Genomic DNA, 21,809 nt, shown 5'->3' with positions numbered 1-21,809 from the left:
AAGTTTGTTCCAGATTCTGTACTGGAACTAGTGTATAAAATGACTGTTTCTTCTAGCCATAAATTTAGTTGAGAGTAGCGCTCCTTTGTGTCTGTGTTCTGTCCCCGTCCTTTCTTAGTCGTTTTGCGCTAAAAGCTTTTACATTACCAAGATGAACCAACTCGCCCAGCAGAACGTGTTACTGTTTTTGCAAGCGCGCATCACCTCCACTCTGCTTACTTTCACCCTCACCCTCGCCTTAGTGTTGTGATATCAGTTTCGAAAATGATAACGGTAGCCGTTCGTCAACTCGCAGCATGTGCCCCGGGTGCCCAATACTGCTGAAGTCATGTCTAAAGTAATTGCATAGCCCTTTTTGCACGAAAGAAGCGCTCATTCCTTGATAAGTTTCGCACGCCATGTCTGGTCGGTGGCAGAAATGCTGTATCATCTGGCAGATTCTTCTTCAGCGAAAACAAAATGAACAAGACAAAAATGACAGCAATGTCCTTCAGATAAACGGGGCCGAGGGGTTCCAGCGCGCTTGCTGGAACAGCCAAACTCTCGCCCGTTAACTCGGAAACACATCATGATCGGCGCCGCTGTACAACTTAGCGGAGCGCTCGGCCACGCGCTCGCGCGGTGCAGCTCATACTGGGTGCGATAGTACTTTCCTGATCTGATAAGTATTAACTATATATCCGCGTCACCTGCAGTATTGGCGGCCCCCCATAACAAGTAGCTTTCGTATGGTGCGTGTTTAGCGTTGCAACAGTCTGTATAGTTTGTGCGTTCGTGTTATCTGAAGGAAAGCTCGCGCTGTTTCCATGCAAGACGCAGAATTTCGCGCAAGGCGCAGTATAAGTCTCAACAGACTCGAGAATGCCACGCGGCTGCAAAGGACCTTGGCTGAATGTTCACTTGGCTGCGAATCATTGAGCGAACCACCAAACTGCCATGGACTCACCAAGTCGGCATCCACCAGCATCTTGGCTTTCCTCCAAATCCTCACGAAGACGTCACTCGTCAGTGGTACGTGTCTCTTGACGTTCCTCTGGCCTCCTGCAGCGCAGCAAGGTTTGCATGCTTTAGCATAGAGAAACATACTTACGTAAGTATGTTTTTCTATGGCGCTCCTTTGTGTCTGTGTTCTGTCCCCGTCCTTTCTTAGTCGTTTTGCGCTAAAAGCTTTTACATTACCAAGATGAACCAACTTGCCCAGCAGAACGTGTTACTGTTTTTGTGTTTCTTTGCAGCTACTTCCCTCAACCGGAAGTCTCCCCAGCATGCATTTCATACCGTAATGCTGCAGAAGCTACGCGTAACGCATAGATAAAACGAGAGCAGCAAGATCAACGGAGTCAATAAAACCCCGTTAAAGCGACAGTGAGGACAAAACTTCATTTGTTCTTTGCAAAACTCGACTCATAGGCTATTGTGACGATTGTTCAGCACGAAAAGAAACATTTACTATTGAGGAAATTTGATTTTAAAATAAACGTCGTTTTTTTCTCCCACTTCTCGTTTGGAACTGATGCCGTCAAGACGGCAAAGGGCTCCGTGATCACTGTTTAGAAGTAGATGGCTATGCAGCCTAGCCTTGGGAATCAGACTACGAAAATCGGTACTGACATCCATACAGTTTCTCATTGATACCTAAAGGGAAAGCAGGTGCCACCGTCTATGTGAGTTCGTCCACACCGGGAATGATGGTAATGAGTAAAACATTTTAATTGCAACTAAAATTGGTGGTCGGTCCCGCTGTTGCGGAAGTCCACTGGATCTGGAAGCCGCTCTAGACCTTTCGGTCAGCTCATGCTGAACTTTCGGGTCTGCCGAGAAGACGAGGTTTCTTATTCGGCTTGGCATAGTGTTGGGCCGAAAATGTGGATTCTGCATCTGAATCAGCAGCTGCACAGCGATTCTCTCATTAGCGCCAAGATTAAATTATTTTAATTGTGCGTTTTACCCTTCAATAAATTTACCGTAAGTGTAAGGACGGTATGGAAACAATTTCACAGCACTTCTTCGAGGTATGCCTTGAGAAGAGCTGTATTGTCTTGGCTGAATTCATGTTTCATGCCCAAACAACAGCCAAGCCAAAAACGAAACCTGATCTTCCCGGCATTCCTGCTCTTCTCCATGGTGGATGAAGTCATCGCAGTTTACTTGCAAAATTGTCCGGTGGTGACAATGACTTTTTTAATTCTTGGAACTTTTCTAGCTTAAGAAGGTTCCGTTTTCGGTGAAAGTAGCCTCGTTGTCATTCATTAGGAGGCGGTAATCTGTCGATGCCGGCCAGCTGCGTTTTTGTTTTGGTGGTCTAGCTAGAATTTTGCCGAACAAGTGGATTTGGGCAGAACAGATGGCGCATATAACTGTTTATCATTGGTGGTTGATTAGAGTAGTAGGTAGGTATTCAGGACAGCTGAACGCAATCGGCGCGGCAGAGGATGAAACAGGTGGACGAAGTTAGGAAATTCGCAATCATTCGCGAAAGGCTGCCGGAGTTGACGCATGACTGTTGTAATTTGGAGAGTATTTCGAGAAGCCCACCATCTACGCGGACGATATCACACTGTGGGTGACCGGCGGCAGTGACGCCCACATCGAGGGCGCTCTGCAAGCAGCCGTCGACGCGATAGAAGACCACCTGGAAGGCACCGGCTTGAGATGTTCGCCGAGCAAATCGGAGCTCCTCATACTCCCACCTACCAACAATGGCAGATGCAAGAGCAGACAACGCGAATGCGAAAAAATCAGAATCGTAACCAAATCCGGCAACGTGATCCCCGAGGTCAGCAAAATCAGGACCCTAGGCATGGTCATCGAAAAGCATGGAAGAAACGGCGAAACCATCGCCCGTCTCACGGCAAAAGCGGCCAACGCTATGCGACTCCTCAAAAGAGTAACTTCCCGGAAGGCTGGCATGAGAGAGGAGAGCCTAATCAGGCTCGTCCAATCCTTCATCATCAGCCACGTCGCGTACGTTGCAGCCTACCATAGATGGCTGCAACACGAACGCAACAAAATTAATGTAATCATCAGGAGAGCGTACAAGGCGGCGCTGGGCCTGTTCGAGTCCACGAGCACGACCCGCCTCTTACAACTCGGGATCCACAACACGCTCGAAGAAATAGCCGAAGCGCAACGGACCTCTCAACTGGAGCGGCTGTCCACGACCAAAGCCGGGAGGAAGATACTGGACGACCTGGGAATAGGACACTCGAACGACGCGCAGACGAAGCTCCCCGTCCCCGAAGAGGTCCGACGCCAGACCAGAATCGACCCCATACCCAAGAACATGAACCCCGAGTATAACAAGGAAAGAAGAGCGGCGAGGGCCAAGGCTCTCATCGACCTGCACGCCAACGACGAGCACGCGCGGTACGTGGACGCGGCCGAATACCAACGGAACGCCTTCGCAGCGGTCGTCATAGAGGCGTCGACCGGCGCCACGAAGACGGCAGCGAGCGTGAGAGGCGCCGGAGCGGAACAAGCGGAGGAGGTGGCCATCGCCCTGGCCATTGCCGACGCAGACTGCTACACGGTGCTGAGTGACTCGAGACAGGCGGTGCGAAACTTCGCCAAAGGCCAAGTCTGCAGGGAGGCCGAGCGCGTACTACGAGCGACTAAACTGCAAGACAGAAGAGTAAGAATCAAGTGGTTTCCGGCGCACGCGGGCGACGCGTCGGAACGCAGTGCGAACCACAATGAGACGGCACATGCAGCGGCGCGAGCGCTAACCAACCGCGCCCCGGCAACAGACCGTCCGACGTGGTTCGGAGCCAAGGACCGCATGACCGACTACAGCGAAATCACGAAGGCCTACCGCCTGGCTCGCAGGACTCTCCCACCCCCGCACCCGAGGCTGAGTCGAGCGGAGGCGGTACTACTGAGACAGCTCCAGACCGGATCGCTACCGAGCCCGAGACTGATGCATCGCATGTACCCCGAGACCTACCCGACCGATACGTGTAGAGTCTGCCGGAGGGAGCCGGCAGATCACACGCACATCCTGTGGGACTGCATCAAAAATCCAAAGGAAGCAAGATCAGGAACAATCCCGCCGCGGCTGGAGGCAGCCGCGAAGAGCAACGACCATGACCAACAGCTATGGGCCGTCCAGCAGGTCCTCGGGGCGCTCGAAAGGCAGGGATCCAGCGAGCCGGCAACGGCGAGCGGAGACCCGCGCCGAGTAACGGCAGCCTCGTAGACGACGTAGGCCCTCGTCGGGGCGCGCGAGCGTCCAACTGCAGGCACAAATAAAGTTTACTCCAATCCAATCCAATCGAGAAGCCTTTCTTCAGCGGTGGGTTCAGTCCTGTCGCTACTGATGGCAGCGACGACAGCTGAAAGCAGTGACGCTGTTTCCTTAAATCGCTTGAGATTTAGCGATCAAAACACTAGGTACTTATTTAAGCTTTCCAAACATATTACCGCGAGAATAGCAGTCAGCACGAGCATGTACGCATACCGGTGAGGTGACTGATAGCGAGGCCAAGGGCGACGGTGGCCAACGCTGAGAGCAGGCCTCCCCAGTAGCTGGACAGTCGGTACACTGGATACACGGACTCCGCTCCGTGAATCCTGCGGCAAAGGAAATAGATGAGCGCAGTGAAAACTGCCTTTCACTTGATCGCAATGTCCGACATACTTTCTGCTTAAAGTCGGACTCAGTAATGCGGATGTCTGGGCTTGTTGACTGACAACAATGAGCAGTACAGTGTCAGTTCTTCTCAGCTAATTGAGGTATAGCTGCTGGCCTAGTGCTACCTCTCCTTTTAGCACCGAAAATGGACGAAAGGCTTGGGAGTTTATTTTTTTTTTGTGCACTGTAGGGCTTCATCAGCGGATTTTCACCCGCTGTTAGGTTAGCTCTGCACGCCGTATCCGGATTATAACACTTCAGGTGCCAAAAGGAAGACGAAGGAGACTAGGAGATCGTAAACGAAGAACAGCGTTTTGCGAGTGAAACTGCATTTTTTTTTGTTCATTTCACATTCTATTCATCCCCTCCTTCTCGGAGCCCTGCATTATATGGCTCGCTTCTCTCCTTTTCTTTCATCCCTTCCTTCTTCTTGTATTTCGATGGATTAGGCAAGGCTTTCATAGGCTGTGCGATTTCAGTACACGTTAAATAACCCTAACAGTTTATCCAAATTTACAGGCAGCCCTCTACTACAACGTCGCTCTCTCGTTTACTTAATTCTCTCACTCCCGCCTTCCTCCCTTCCCTCATGGCGCGGTTCGAGTGTTCACCGAAAGGTGAGAGTTACATGTGCGTCTTGCCTTTCTTCAAAGCCAATTTTCACTTTTTCCGTCAGGAATGAATTTTTTTTTTTTCCGCGCGCGCGACACGAGCACTCACGTGGTCATGGTCAAGTTACCGGCGAGGAGGTGAGCATCGGCGTCGGGACAGCGGTCCAGGGAGACGGGCATCCTGGGTGGCTTCGTGCCGTAGAGCAGCCTGCCCGTAACGGCCCACGCCTGGAAGGCCAACGTCAACGTCGTGGCCACGGCGGCACCCTGCGTGCACAATGCGCATGCGCCGGTGGAGTTTGGGAGAGCGCACCGCCCACGCGTTTAACGCGTTAAGGCTCTAGTTCTTCAGAAAATCCGTCGCCGTCGGCGGCGGCAGAGGCGGCGTTGTGAGCGAAAAATGCCGGAGAGGCAACCTAGGCCCAATGAGGGCCCGCGGTGGTTGGTTGCGACTGAGAGAAGAATGAAAAGGAAAAGTGCACGGGCCTGCCAACTGGCTCCTGCCGAGCCACCACCGCTGCCACGTGCAGATAGAAGAGAGTTCGAAGATAAGAGGACAGAGTAAAAGAGAGAGTAAAGACGCGCGTCGCAACAACCGCGTCCGCCGGAACGGACGCTGGCTGAAAAAACAGATACGCGATTTATTCTGTGCATTAAATACTTTTCTCATTCACGTGACCTTGTGATGTCATCACAACCTGCCCACCGGATTGTAAGCAAACTGACCGCTGTTGCAGGTGGCAATTAAATTAATGACTGGACGCGATAGGTTGCTTGGGAAGTGCAGCCTGGGTCGCACAAGCCCCACCGCGGTGCCAGCACCTGTCATCGTAGGGCAGTGCCGCTTCGCTAAACCGCCTCACCACTGCGCCAGGAGTGGTATGAGGGCCTACGCACGTAGTCCGCCGCAGGGGCTCAGTGGTAAGGCGCTCGTCTACCGAGCCGGAGTACCCGGGTTCGAACCTGACCGCGGCGGCCGCGTTTCGAATGGAGGCGATACGCGAGAGGCGCCCGTGTGCTCGGATACCGTGGGCTCGGATACCGCGAGCAGATGCGAGAAATGACGAGGACGGCAACGATCCCCGACGAGCTTCGCAAGACCCTCAAGGTAGCGCCAATACCAAAAAACATGGATCCCAACCTCCATCGAGGCAGAAGAGAAGCGAGGGCCGACTTCATCGAAAGAACATACGCTCCTCAAGCCACGACCGTGTATGCAGACGCGTCTTGGAGAGGAGGAGACACCAAAATCGCTGTGGCGGCGGTGGTCGATTCGTCTTTACGCGAAATGACCAGCGCGTCTCTCCGAGGCTGCACAGCTGCAGAGTCCGAGGAAGTAGCCGTTGCTATAGCGGTGGCGGAGGGCTATAGAACCGGGCGGTCGCTAACAATACTCACCGACTCTCAAACAGCCTGCCGAAATTACATGAATGGCAGGATAGGTCGTCACGCGCTCCGTATACTCCTCGCAGCGAGCGACAGAATTAAAAACCAGGAAGAACAAAGCGACAAGATCCCACACAAAATTGTGTGGGTACCGGGGCACACGGGGGTGGCAGGAAACCAAGAGGCCGACAGGATAGCTCGAGGATACATTACTTTCCGAGCATCCGATGAGCCCGCGGAACTCGCGCCAGCACCCAGGGATTACTCGGCCATACTACAAAACTACAGAGGCAGAAGATTGCGGTATCCCCCACCGCACAAATCTCTCAGCAGAGAGGAAGCTGTCACTTGGAGACAATTACAAACAGGCTCTTTCCCAAACCTACATATACTAAACAAAATGCACCCTACCATATACGCAGACAAATGTCCCTGGTGCGACGGAAAACCTACTCTCTATATCATCACATGGGCCTGCCAAAAGATAGACGTGGTCCCCAAAATACAAAACCCGAGTGCGGAGCAGTGGGAGACTCTGCTGTCCAGCGACCGCTGTGAAGACCAAGAAGGTCTGGTACAGCGAGCTCAACGGGCGGCAGTGGCCAGCGGAGCCCTGGACTGAGGGCAACCGACCACTGATTAGAGGCGGACGACTTCGACAGAGAAGACTCCTGGGGGTAAAATCAAGGAGAAAACGTCTCTGAAGATGCTCCCAAACCGCAGGAAAAAGGACTAGAGTAAAATAAAGTTTTTCCTTCCTTCCTTCCTTCCGTGTGCTGTGCGATGTCAGTCCACATTAAAGATCCCCAGGTGGTCGAAATTATTCCGGAGACATCCACTACGGCACCTCTTTCTCTCTTTTTATGCGAAGCATACTACTTTAGCTACCACTTCAGCCCTTCACCGTGGTTATGCGCCTCCACATCACGTGATACATGACGTCACACCACGTGACACGATGACGTCACGACAGTGGAGAAACGGGGGCCCACCTCGCGCCGTCGCTGTGGTTGTGCGCCTCCAAATTACGCGACACGATGATGCTTCGCATTCTCCAGGCTTAACCAAGTTAAGCCTCAGCCATTTTTTCTTTCACTCCCACCTTCCTCCCTTCCCTTACGGCGCGGTTCAGGTGTCCGCCGAGATATGTGAGACAGATACTGCGCCATTCCCTTTCCTCAAAAACCAATTTACCAATTTACCAATGAACGTAAAGTCGAGAATGACCAGTTCCGCATATTGGGGCATTAACCCATTAACATTGTCGTGTGATACCTTTAAGGCGGAGCTTTAGTGTCCCCTCCAATTGTCTGGCTGCAGGCGTTGTTATTCGCTGCTCCGTAGTCAGCTGCGAATCACAGAACTGGCACTAGTCATATGCGCTTTCACGTCACTGCGCGCGGAAATGAAAGCCGGAACTCTAGGGGAAAATCGGTGTTTAATAAATTATCTAGTCTAAATCCTAGTCCTAGTCGAAATCAAGAGGAACAAATGGGCAGGGCATGTAATGCGAAGGCCAGATATAACCGCTGAAGAGAAGGCAGGCGTAGCAGGCGGCGGCAGAAAGTTAGGGGGGCGGATGAGATTAAGGAGTTTGCGGGGATACGATTGGCGCAACTGTCAAAGAGCAGGGTTAATTGGAGAGACATAGGAGAGACCTTTGCCTTGCTGTGGGCGTAGTCAGGCTGCTGATGATGATGATGTCACTTCAGCATGTCTTCTATAGTTCCTTTATTCCGGAGGCCCTAACTGTGCACAGTTGTTGTTAGACAAAAAAAAAAGGATTCAGAACCTGAAAACCTGGTGATTGCAAGCGAAGACAGAGCGGCGGGGTAGCAGAACGCATGGCAGCAAACGTGAATCATGCTGAAGAGGAGATGAAGAGCTTCGCGCGAGCCTACATGCGTTCAGCGGGCAAGGTGAAGCGAAGAAGAAGAAGAGACTGCGGACCCGCCAGGCCTAGTGTGAAAGCGGTAAGCAAGGCAAGACAGTTCAGGCCGGTACCTGAATCGTGCTTTCCGTTCCCGCGTTGTCTTTTCGTGCAGAATATTCCACGTTACCTAGACAGGGCGACCAAATTTGTATCACGCCATTCAATGTCTGCATTAAGCGGGCTATACAGGTCATATGATGGAGTCGTATGTGGTAACAGTAAAGAGAGATGAGATGAAACTCTACTTCCAGCAAACAAAGCTGCGCAATTAGACTCATCCGCCTTTGTAGATGCTTCGCGCTCAGTCATTTTCCAGTTAGACTTTTTGTAGTCACTGGCCTCCGGTCTGGCGCAGGATAAAGATTGCGAGGGCTCAAAAGTTTACACCTCCCAACCCAACTACATAATTTACTTGCAGCCGCGAAATGGAGACCTAGCCACGCTGAGATTTTGCGCGGCAGTTGCACTTACACCTTGCCAGGTGCACGGATGCGCGTGGCGTGTTTACGCGAAGGGACGACTCGCAAAGAAGAATTTGCCGTGTTGATACCAGTGGCTGGCTGACAGAACCGACGTGTTTGCACCAACATACGGAGAAAAGCGCCTTGGCCCCTACCACGGCGCTATCGCACTCTAAATGCGATATACCGGGTGTCCCAGCTAAATGTTACCAAACTTTTAAAAAAGGCGAAGTGTCCTAGTCTAGTGAAACCAAGGGTTGTTCATAGTCGCGTGGCCTAGTCTTGAATATTTTTGGCTCTTCAAAGTTAATTAATTAGTTAAGTTTAACTAGCTAACTTTTTAATTATTGACTTCAGGAAGAAAGTGTAAATGAAAAAGTTTTAGATCGCCTCGAAAAACCGCTAGTAGTGCTGTTTCCGTCAAGTTACGATTTTCGTAGCTCCATTTATTGGCCTTAAAAGAAAGTTATCACGTGACTAGCTGCTCGCTTACTTCTCTGCCCCAATGTGCACCCAAAGTCGCATCGAGGAGAGGACCTCAGAAAAAACGGATTTTATTCTTTAAGGCGCGTCTTGGGACGTTGAAGTGGCACAGCTGTCATGTGGAAGCTTTTTCTTATTGTGCGGGTTATGGTTAAAGGCCGGTAAAAAAACTACTTTACGTAAATGTTACTTTGCTGCAAATGTCTCAGTAAGCTGTTTCTCAAAGCGATCTACAACTTTTCCATTGACGCTTTGTTCCTCACATCAATAATTAAAAAGTTAGTCAATTAAGCTTAACTAATTAGTCAACCTTGAAGAGCGAAAAAAGTACTGCAGACTAGGTCACGCCACTGTAAACAACCCTCATTTGGTTTCAGACGGCTAGGACACCCCGTGTTTTTTAAAAGCTTGGTTACATTTAGCTGGGACACCTGGCATATACTCCATCGTCTGTTGCGTCCCAGACAACACCAAACGTTCCGAGGACGTCCTCAAATAGTCAAACGTCCTCATTCCGAACAGGATATTCTGAGTTTGTATTTTGCTGGAGGATGAAAATTCCTCAAATGTCCTACAGTCGTCCTATCGCAAGGCAATATTCAAATTCGCCACTGTGTCTGACGCTGACGTATTTCTGCTGCATCTAGAACGAACTTTGTAACAGGCAACCTTACTCGTCGGTGTTGTGCATGCGAAGTCGCATTACCACATGCGAAACAGCAGCAACGACACCGGAGCTTTTATTTAGAAAAGAATTGTACATTTTTTTTCTCTTGTGCAGAATCTCAACGTAGTCCCGCCGCCATGTGGTCGTGCGAGACCAAAGTGGGCATCACTTGCTTGATCGTGATTTGTGGGGTGAGTTTCGGAGCGACACGCACGGTGTTCTTAGCTATGCAATGTTTATTTTGCCCTCCGCCAAGTGAATAGTTGTTACTGCCTCGTGAATAGTGACCGCTGTCATTAATGTGTTTTGCATTCTCTTTCAGAGCGCGAACACAGTAGCCTTCGCAGCATCCATCCTGCAATGGGAAGGTGAGGAAAAAAAAAAAGAGCACCTGGGTGTCTATCCCGGTGGCTATTTGAGAAGAACACCTGAACAAAATAATGGCCGGTTAAAAAAAAAAAAAAAAATATTGGCAGCGGTGGGATTCGAACCCACGCCCCCGAAGAGACTGGTGCCTTAAACCAGCGCCTTAGACCGCTCGGCCACGCTACCGACGGAGGACGGGATTCATATAGTCCTACAAATATCATACATCTCCTTTTTTTTTGTGCTCTAGAGTCTAGACGTTTTTGTTCGGTGTTTTTGTAGGTCTCCCCAAGAGAGACTGACAGCCCGGTGAGTTTCAATGTGTCTGAAATCGTAAATAGAACATTTCTGAAAATGCTTTTGCACCAACTCAGCCAACACCAGCTCCTCACCGTTGCATTGGAGAACGAGAGACCAATGGTGGTATACCAATGGCATGACAGCGGATTGATGGCTGAAAGATTTAGCCGCATAATGTTAAAATTTCACTGATAATGAACTTTTCTGTGCGATGAGGGCGGGGGTCCTGATTTATCTGTTGTTAGACGTTAGCCAGGGCGACAGATACATCTACAAATATCGTAATACATAGCTTGCACCGACGTCACATCCGGTGGCAGTCGGTTGCGAGTCGGCCATGCTGCCGAACCACTGCCAGGCCGCCTCTAGCTTTCCGCTGCCTGTCGGTTCTCGTCCATCCGTAGATTCGGTATGGTTTTGTGTGCCACCCTTGGCTGCTATGACTGTAGCGGCAGCTCCAGGTGAAACAAGAAGCCGATTAACACGAACTTCATCTGCATTCGCAAGATAATCGCAGGCATGCAAGTGCGAGCGCTCCATGTAGTAGGAATCTGCGCGAGCTGTGGCTGGCTCGCATTAAGCGCGATGATTTGGACCCCGACAACACAAATTTAATCGTGTTCGGAGTGCACTTTGTGACAGGTAAGAGGCTTGTGTCGTCAACTTAATGTTTACGATGTAGCGAACCACGACGGGCGCGCCTGATACCGCCTAGGCCGATCGCTGCCGTAGCGCCAACGACGACGAAGCGTCGCTGAAAGACGAAGTGCCGCCGCTCTGCACGAGATCGCTTGGGTTGGACTGGCCGTCTTCTGCGCTGCTCGCCGTTTTGTGTCGCCCGCTGTGAACACCACGCCTTGCACCATTTCTGCAGAAACCCCCTTTCAACGAAAACGTGGGAAGCAGTGGCTACACTCTTGAATGTTGCTGTTTTGATTGACGCCATCTAATTTGTCTGAAAACACAAACCCAGACTGGGTCCCGTGTCGCTGCATCCTAGCTACAGGAATAGGCAATCCTTTTCGGATCGCTGCGACCGCAGCGAGCAATGACGGCAGAGAAAGCGGCGTGCCGAGGCCGAGCTTTTCGTCTCGTTGCTTGCGCATCGCAGACAGGCTTCTCACCCACCTGCTGTAGAAATCATTGTGTGTGCGCATTGATTCGAAGGCTTTCATTACTTCCAACTTCACAAAGCTGGAAGGAGTACACGATATCCCCCGTGGGCCACTTCGAGGAGCACATCAACGCCCATCGTCGCGTCAACTCCCGGTCGTAGCGTGTACGGATCTGTATCGTCAATAATTTTCACTTCGTCTGCGTAGCTACACGCGCCGATCGAATAAATTCAGACCAGTAGCCTTCACTGAACGGTTCATTCCTCTGCGGAGCAGGCATCGCATTCGAAAGGTAAGAAAACAATCCGAGGAGTGGTGCGGCATCGCAGGGCGGACGGGCGGGGACGGCCGAATGGTTCGGCAGCATGGCCGCAAGCGCTTGATGGGGGCGGAAGTGACGACACGTGCAACCTATGTATACGCAGCCTGTGTAGCTGCCTTCATGACAGCAACGTTCCTTGCTGACGACGGCGGGAAAGTTTGAAAATGTCGGATTCAAGGTTATGCAGGATCCATGATGGAGGTGGACAGCTCATAGATCAGCCCTTAGTCAAGATTAGAGCAGGCGCCTAAAGCAGCGTTTCATGTTCTGTCTTGTTTCAGTTCAGATTAGGGCGTCTTGAGGCGAAAAAAAGAAGCAGTAGCACTTAGGAGGAAAGAAATGATGTAAAAGCAAAAACAACAAGAATAAAAGATACGGAATAAAACGCACCTAGGTTCTAAACGGACGTGATTTTACTGAAACAAAGAAGAGCAAGGCTGAACTGTGTAGAGCTCTTTTATGAAAGAGCTCCGCAGTTGCCTTGCGACTGTTTTATCACCAGGGCGGATTTATGGGGCCACCGCCCGAGCAAGGAATTTTATATAATAAAACAATTGTGAGCCTAATATTTTCAATTAAAAATCACCAAGAATTACATGGTTCAAATGCGACTGCCCCCCCCCCCCCCCCCTTTTGTCCCGGACGGCCCGCTCCAAATGTGACCCATAATTACACCCCTGGTGTGAAATACGAATTTCTGTACGCGATAAACACAGTGTCGTAAAATAATTTCCTTTTATTGATTTTTCCTAACTGGTCGCCATGATTCACTCCTTTCATTATTTCCCGCGCGCTTCCTTTCCATGCAGAAATGGTGGTGTCTCTCACTTACGGAGTCATCTTTTTCGGGACTAGCATATTCGTCGTGATTCTGCTCTTCTCCGTCCTAGTGTCCGTGAGTATACAGGCGCAGACTGTGTGCGCATTTTACGCATGCACTCCGCGTTTAGAGTTAATACGTGAACAAGGCTGCCGTAGCGGAGCCGAAACGTCTCTTTTTGTCTGTGTCTAGCCTTCAGCACATCGCTGTCAGCGTCTCGGGCATCGCAAGAGTTTTTACAATTGCGCATTTACAGGCACTCAATGCTCTTTATTGTCGGATACCCAGGCTGACAGATCTTAAAAAAGAAAATTTCCTGCTTGTATCTTGGGGTTACTGCGCCTATAATACTGCGAAAGCTTGTCATGAAGGAGGGGGCTTATTTGACGCCGTTACTACATGGGCAACGACACACTGATCGCGCACCACCAACGCCACCCTCCCTTTGGCGCGCCTCGCAGGACCACCAGAAGGGCATGACGATGATGATGCACGCCTGCAAGACGCGGCCCCTCTTTCTGCTCATCTTCCTGGCCCTCTTCAACGCCGAGGTATAACATCTGCTTTGTGTTCGTCCTACTAACCCGCGGAGTCACCACGAGACTTTGAAATCGCGAACTGCAAAACACAACCTTGAGGCCCTGCACACCGAGGAGAATGTAGCTCCAAAATAAGTCGTCTCCGACTTTTTTTTTTTTCCATCCCATTACTGACTTTGTTCTATCAGCCCTATCGATTCGCGTTAGAGAGGGGAACTTTCAGTCGCGCACGTTATTGCTCCGCGGTTTTCCGATTTGTCCTGTCATACAGCGCAACATTTTTTAATACTGCGGCATGTTGGCGTAGTCGAGTGTAAAATTGAGAAACCAAGCGTAGGACAACACATGTGTGCGTCACATCTTCAAGTGAAAGCCAGCTATGTCTCTCACCTCCGAAATACGTAGCGAAGTCTACAATAAGTTGCCCACGTCCACCTTTGGCTCTAACTTCAGCCAATATTAGGTTTGAACGTGAAATTCAAGCGCAGTTTCTACTCTTCCTTTATGCGGCGAACTATAATTCTGTGATATGCAGACTTGTCATCGAATAGTCCGTTGCTTTTATGAAACATTGTGGCTACGCCTGTAAAGGCACCGTAAAGGCAATAACAGAGGCGCGTATCCGGAAACTCAGCATACTACACTCATCCTCACTACCACCGCCTATTACAGTTCACTGACAGGATCCCTGGGTACAGCTGTTTGGTGATAAATTGTAGCTGTTAAATCGATCTTCTCGGCCAAATTCATAACTTAGACAGTAGTCCTAGCTCCCTGTGCGCAACTATATTCGATATACATATTCGATATACATCTAGTTTTGTAAATATTGCCACGTATCATTGCAGTGTGTGTTCGTTCACGCTCAAGGCAGCAGGAAAGGGTCGTTATCACTTTTGTTCGTGGCGCGAGAAGCGACCAGACTAATCTAGATTGTTCGCAGCCATGAAAGGCTGCATCTAGGTTTTTCCAGATTACCGTAGATGATCTTGACCTGTTATCTGGAAGTTTCCTTGCCGGCTTTAAATTGAGCGATGCCGCGAGCGGCGGACATTCGTAGTTCGACGACCGACGAGCACGTTTGTTGCTTACGCCGCCGCCGAGTGATTCAGTTATTTTGCGGGCGCAAGTCAGCCCAAATAAAGAGCTTCGTTTCCAAGACTGGATAGTGTCTTCCTGACCACTGGACTGCCGTCACTACAACGTGACATCTGGTGGAGGTGCTGGGTAGCCTTCCATGTACCGGACACCCCCAGCAAGTCGCGACGCCAGCCCTTCGAGTCATTCACCGCAGGACCTGATTCCAGTCCACCGCGCAAGCCGACGTCTGCTAGGAGACGCACCTGATTTCGGGATTCTGCCTGACCTTACCCGGAAACGAAAGCCAGCAGGAACGTCCACCATGAGCTTGCCCCAGCCGACGGCTCCAATCATTCTTCACCAGCCCCGGGTGTCACCAGCCTTCGACGCTTCGCCTGGCGCCGACCCCGAAGAATGGCTGGAACAGTTCGACCGTGTGGCTGCCTTCAACAACTGGGATGATGCTACGAAACTTAGGTACGTCTTCTTCGCCTTGGAGGGACCAGCAAAAGTCTGGTTTGAGAATGAGGAAGCTAACCTCACGAACTGGGAAACCTTCAAGGAGCAGCTTCTAAAGACTTTCACGAACGTTGTGCGAAAGGAGAGAGCCCAGCAGCTGCTACAGTCTCGCATACAACACCCAAACGAGACCATTGCTGTGTACACTGAGGAAATGAAGCGTCTCTTCCGGCGTGCCGACGCAAACATGAAGGAAGAAGAAAAAGTAAGGTTGCTCATGCGAGGAGTTAAAGAGCAACTCTTTGCCGGCCTCGTCCGAAACCCACCGAAAACTGTCGCGGAATTTGTAGAAGAGGCATCCACGATGGAAAAAACTCTGGATGCCCGAGCCCGCCAGTATGACCGCCAGCAGCGCATTTTCTCAGCAAGCTGCCTGGACACCGCTAACAGCAATGACCTGCGGGATGTTATACGTCAAGTTGTGCGAGAGGAGCTCCGACGATTGCTGCCAACGGGAACGCAGCCGCAAATTTCATCGCTCACGGACGTCATCAGGGACGAGGTTCAACAGGCCTTGGGTGTGACGCCGACACCCACGCAGCCTCTGCAGCCCCCAGCCATGACTTACGCCGCAGCTGTGCGCCGTCCTGCCCCTCGACGACGGGACCCAAGCCCCTATCGCCCTCAGCCAGCTGCGTTGGACCGCCGCCCACTCGCCCCAACCCGCCCGTCCTACGAGCGACGGGCGCAGCCGAGGAAATGCGACGAGTGGAGAACTCCCGACCAGCGCCGCCCACTATGCTTCCACTGTGGTGAAGCCGGTCACGTCCTCTGGCACTGCCCATACAGAAGACTGGGCATCCGAGGGTTCTCTTACGACGCTCCACGACCCCGACACGGCCAGCGACCAGCCGAAATCGAGGAGTTTTTGCGTCGGGAAGAATACTCATCGCCGAGCCGCCTATCACGTTCCCCGTCGCCATCGTCCCCGCGCTTTGTATCTCCTAGCCGAGGTTACGCCATGCGTGGACGCTCCCCCAGCCCCCGAATGTTAAACTAAATAAAGCAGCCTCTGGAGGTGAGGTTGCTTCTAAGCGCAATGATAAAGATCCTCCATCGACGCGTACTCAAGACCATGCCTCAACTACGACGACAACACCGACGACGACAACACCGATGACGACAACACCGACGACGACAACACCGACGACGACAACACCGACGACGACAACACCGACGACGACAACACCGACGACGACAACACCGACGACGACAACACCGACGACGACAGCTCCGACGACGACAGCTCCGACGACGACGACACCGACGACGACGACGACGACGCGGCCAGACTTGAAGCTTTTACCGTTGCCCAGTGATGTAACGTCGCAGTACGCCCACCGCAGCCTCACTACTCGACGAAGCCGAGATCGTACACCGAAGACAACGTGCAATGCGAAAACGCGAACAAGTGACCTTGAAGTTATGATCGACGATCACGCGGTTACTGCCTTGGTGGACACCGGAGCTGACTACTCCGTCATGAGTGGGCCACTCGCTGTCCGACTCAGGAAGGTAACAACAACTTGGGATGGCCCGCTGATCCGCACCGCAGGTGGTAACCTGATTACGCCGTCAGGACGCTGCACCGCGAGAGTTACTGTAAATGGGAGAACCTACGCGACAACCTTCCTGATCCTACAGCAATGCTCGCGAGACGTGATTTTAGGAATGGACTTCCTGAATGAACATCGGGCGATCATCGACCTTCGATCCAAGTCGATCAAGCTTTCCACGGACAAAGCCATATCTGCAGCGACGACAGCGACTCATCGCGTTGCCTTAAACGTCCTTGACGAAGTACTGAGCGTGCCGCCCCGATCAAGTGTCTTCGCCTGCATAGGTACTGGAGACGTCGAAACTGCCGAAGGCGTCGTCGAGAGGAACACCCAGTTACTCCTTGATCGAGGACTGGGCGTCGCAAGGGGAGTCGCCCAAATCCGAAATGACCAAGCCCAGGTGCTGCTAACCAACTTCACCGAAGAATACCGGCATCTAAACAAAGGTACGACGATCGCAATCCTCGACGAGCTGGCAGACATCAGAGACATATGTGCCCTACCCGACCAACCCCTAGAACCATCTAACCAAGGCCATCAACCAACGTTTGATATCAACGCGGCATTACCACGGAGCAGACAAGAACAAATACGCAGTCTTCTTCAAAAGTACAGCGATTGCTTCTCATCAGCATCGAATGTGCGAAGAACCCAGCTTGCCAAGCACCGCATTGTCACAGACGAACACGCCCGACCACTGCGACAGAGCCCCTACCGCGTATCGCCGCTAGAACGCCAAGCTATTCGCAAGCAAGTTGAGGAAATGCTACGTGACGACGTCATCCAGCCATCAAGGAGCCCCTGGGCAGCACCAGTTGTCCTAGTGAAAAAGAAAGACGGCACCCTTCGCTTCTGCGTCGATTACCGCCGCCTGAACAGCATTACGAAGAAGGATGTCTACCCCCTCCCCCGCATCGACGACACACTGGATCGGCTATGCAACGCTAAGTACTTCTCATCGATGGACCTGAAGAGCGGCTACTGGCAAATTGAAGTCGACGAAAGATATCGCGAGAAGACTGCGTTCATCACGCCAGACGGACTCTTCGAGTTCAAGGTGATGCCATTCGGCCTCTGCTCTGCACCAGCGACGTTCCAGCGAGTAATGGATACGGTGCTCGCAGGCTTGAAGTGGCAGATTTGCCTCGTCTACTTAGATGACGTTGTTGTCTTCTCCTCAAACTTTGAAGACCACCTCAGAAGGCTTCGGATAGTGCTGGAAACGACCAAGTCTTCAGGCCTGACACTGAAACCAGAGAAGTGCCACTTCGCCTACGAGGAGCTGCTGTTCCTTGGTCACGTCGTAAGCAAGGATGGAGTTCGCCCAGACCCCCAGAAGACGGCTGCGATCGCAGAGTTTCCACAGCCTAATGACAAGAAAGCTATACGCAGATTCCTTGGATTGTGCGCTTATTACCGGCGATTCGTCAAGAACTTTTCGCGCATCGCTGAACCTTTGACCCAACTTACCAAGGCTGACGTGCCTTTTAAATGGGAAAGGCTGCAAGAGGAAGCTTTCAACGAGCTGAAGCGCCGCTTACAGTCCCCTCCTGTGCTCGGGCACTTTGATGAAAACGCCGAAACCGAAGTTCATACCGATGCAAGCAATGTGGGCTTAGGAGCGGTCCTCGTTCAGAAAAATGGCAGAGAGGAGAAAGTTATCGCGTACGCTAGCCGTTCACTGTCGAGAGCCGAAGCCAACTATTCGACGACAGAGAAAGAATGTCTCGCCATTATTTGGGCCACGTCGAAATTTCGCCCCTACCTATACGGACGACCATTCAAGGTTGTGAGCGATCACCATGCTCTCTGCTGGCTGGCCAATTTGAAAGATCCCTCCGGCCGCCTTGCTCGATGGAGCCTGCGTCTTCAAGAATTCGACATAACTGTAGTCTACAAATCTGGCCGCAAACATTCCGATGCAGACTGCCTATCGCGAGCCCCCGTAGACGCAGCACCGGAAGAAGAAGATGACAATGCTTTCCTAGGACCGGTAAGCGCCAGCAATTTCGCGCAGCAGCAGCGCTCGGATCCTGAGTTGCAAAGCCTAGTTGATTATTTGAAAGGCAAGACCGCATCGCCTCCCCGGGAATTCAAGCGCCAACTGTCGTCCTTTGTCCTTCACAATAATGTCCTCCTGAAGAAGAACTTCGCGCCCAACAGGACAGTACATCTTCTTGTCGTGCCCAAGAATCTTAGGCAAGAAATTATGCAGGCATGTCATGATGAACCGACTGCAGGGCATCTCGGCATTGCTCGCACGTTGCACCGCATCCAGGAGAAGTACTATTGGCCGCGGCTAGCTACCTACGTTTCCCATTACGTGAAAACGTGCCGTGAGTGTCAGCGACGCAAAACGCCTCCGACTAGACCAGCCGGACTCCTCAACCCCATACCACCTGCAACTAAGCCCTTTCAGCAAATAGGAATGGACCTCCGCGGCCCCTTTCCGACTTCATCATCAGGTAACAAGTGGATCATCGTGGCCACCGACTACATGACCCGATACGCCGAAGCAAAAGCGTTGCCTAATGGTACCGCTACAGAAGTCGCAAAATTTTTTGTCGAGCAAATTCTCCTGCGACACGGCACTCCCGAAGTGCTCATCACAGACAGAGGGACGGCATTTACAGCGGAGCTGACGCAAGCCATTTTAAACTACAGCCAGACAAGCCATCGGAGGACAACTGCCTATCATCCACAAACCAACGGACTCACAGAGCGTCTGAACAAGACCATCGCAGACATGCTCTCCATGTACATCGACGCCGAACACAAGACGTGGGACTCCATTCTGCCCTACGTGATCTTCGCGTACAATACTGCCGTCCAGGAGACAACCAGGTTTACCCCATTCCAGCTGGTATACGGCAGGAAGCCCACTACAACACTCGACGCAATGCTCCCGCACGTTTCTGACGAAGACAACCTCGACGTCGCCGCCTACCTTCATTGCGCCGAGGAAGCCCGAAGACTTGCGCGGCTTCGCATTCAAGACCAGCAGCACACCGACGCCCGACGCTACAATCTGCGCCGACGAGACACGCATTACAAGCCAGGTGATCGTGTTTGGATATGGACGCCAGTTCGCCGCCGTGGATTGAGTGAAAAGTTGCTGCGACGCTACTTTGGCCCGTACAAGGTTCTCCGTCGCATCGGTAACCTCGACTACGAAGTCATCCCCGACGGCACGACAGCATCTCAGCGACGCCGCACACGCCCGGAAGTCGTACATGTCGTACGCCTGAAGCCATATTATGAACGCTAAAGGACTGGAAGTTTTCATTGTCCGTGTTTATTCTCATTTTAAAGCATCGAGACGATGCTTCTTTGGAAGGGGGGTTATGCCACGTATCATTGCAGTGTGTGTTCGTTCACGCTCAAGGCAGCAGGAAAGGGTCGTTATCACTTTTGTTCGTGGTGCGAGAAGCGACCAGACTAATCTAGATTGTTCGCAGCCATGAAAGGCTGCATCTATGTTTTTGCAGATTACCGTAGATGATCTTGACCTGTTATCTGGAAGTTTCCTTGCCGGCTTTAAATTGAGCGATGCCGCGAGCGGCGGACATTCGTAGTTCGACGACCGACGAGCACGTTTGTTGCTTACACCGCCGCCGAGTGATTCAGTTATTTTGCGGGCGCAAGTCAGCCCAAATAAAGAGCTTCGTTTCCAAGACTGGATAGTGTCTTCCTGACCACTGGACTGCCGTCACTACAACGTGACAATATGTTCAAATTCACTAGCGTCGTTCGGTGAATGAAATGTGAACTAACGACTTATCTTCGCTTGCTAGATCAAAAACATTCAGCTATGCACTCAGGCGAGGCAACCCAAACCAACGCAACATTTCAGTTAGGTATGCAGATATGCAAAGGTGCAGGGGCGAAGTCTCTGTAACTATGTCACACCTCACAATTTATTGTAGGCACTATAATTCTTCCTCTTAGTTAAATCCGCGTCGCAAGCTGCAACTTGTTTCGCGTTTTTCGCGGTCGTTGAAACAGGTGGCGCCAGCTGTGAAGATTTTTGGAACCAAGCATGCCTAAAAAAATTGTTCCAATCAAAGAAAGTTTTTTTCTGTGACCCTCGAACGTTAGAAATGTACATTTATGGTAGAAATATGTTCTAAATAGCAAGTGCTGCCAATATACTAGATCTTAAGATGCAAATAATAAGTGCAACTGGGGGGCTGCATTCGCTGCGTTGAAAGAGAAGGCGTGGTTCGGCGCTGTGTACAAAAGTTGTCGCGGTGTACAGCGAGGGAAGAGGAGCACTAATTGCTGATGCAGTTCGCGACTCTAAGTTTACTTTCACGAGAAACCTATGCTGAGAATCTACTTTCTGACTGAATATGAAACTGTTGCTACAGAACACCCTCACTTTTTTTCTTGATTTCATACGGAGTAACAGAAGCTGGGCAGATACTGAAGTTAAGGAAATAATAAAATTGTCTGTGCATTACATGGGAATCAAAGCGGTAGTTATGATTATTTATTTTGTTCCATCTTCCTACAAAATAAACTTTGGTTGGGCACTTCAATACGGGAAGGCTAATCCTATAATGAAGGTGAATAAGACCTTTGTGATCATTATGACTATATATTTAGGGTGCACTCTATGCACTATTCGTGCTTTTCCACTGACTAAATGTGAATGTCAACGCCGTCCTGACTGACGTTAGCACGTCTCGACGTTGCAGCTTCGTGGCGTGATCGAAGTCAAGTACGTGAGGCCGGGCGCCGCAACGCAGGCACACGCACCGGTCTCATCGGTAAGCGTGACGATGGCGACACAGCGAGTCACGTGGACGTCAGCGCTCAGGGCCTAGGTTCGATTAAATGCAGTTGTGTGATTTCATATTTATTCCTCTGTTGCCCTAATCGCGGAACACTGTTTTGGCCAATAGGAGATGTGTGGTCGCTGGTCGGGGGTTTGAGGTCTAAAGAAAAGCAGCCAGAGAGGTCAAATACAGAAAAACGAATCTATCTTTCTTGCGTGCAAAAAAAAAAGTGGTGAC

At 51.2% G+C, this 21,809-nt stretch overlaps 1 protein-coding gene and 1 non-coding gene across 3 annotated transcripts in view; both read right to left on the bottom strand.

Moving 5' to 3' along the window:
* Positions 1–21,809, bottom strand: part of LOC149342231 (sodium-coupled monocarboxylate transporter 2-like) — a 52,286-nt gene that overhangs the window by 2,821 nt on the left and 27,656 nt on the right. For both annotated transcript variants that reach the window (XM_089544559.1, XM_089544560.1), the window contains exons 13-15: positions 5,351–5,508; positions 4,457–4,569; positions 947–1,041 (exon numbers count right to left, since the gene is read on the bottom strand). In XM_089544559.1, the coding sequence (XP_089400685.1) occupies positions 947–1,041; positions 4,457–4,569; positions 5,351–5,508 (366 nt within the window). The remainder of the gene's footprint in view (positions 1–946; positions 1,042–4,456; positions 4,570–5,350; positions 5,509–21,809) is intronic.
* Positions 10,642–10,723, bottom strand: TRNAL-AAG (transfer RNA leucine (anticodon AAG)). The gene has a single exon. It is a non-coding gene; the product is annotated as a tRNA-Leu (tRNA).

The sequence above is a fragment of the Amblyomma mixtum genome, chromosome 5 (genome assembly GCF_055824585.1).
Source record: "Amblyomma mixtum isolate Tamu chromosome 5, ASM5582458v1, whole genome shotgun sequence".
NCBI lineage: Eukaryota > Metazoa > Arthropoda > Arachnida > Ixodida > Ixodidae > Amblyomma > Amblyomma mixtum.
Note: the sequence above shows the minus strand (reverse complement) of the source record. Positions and strands in the feature narration are given on the sequence as shown.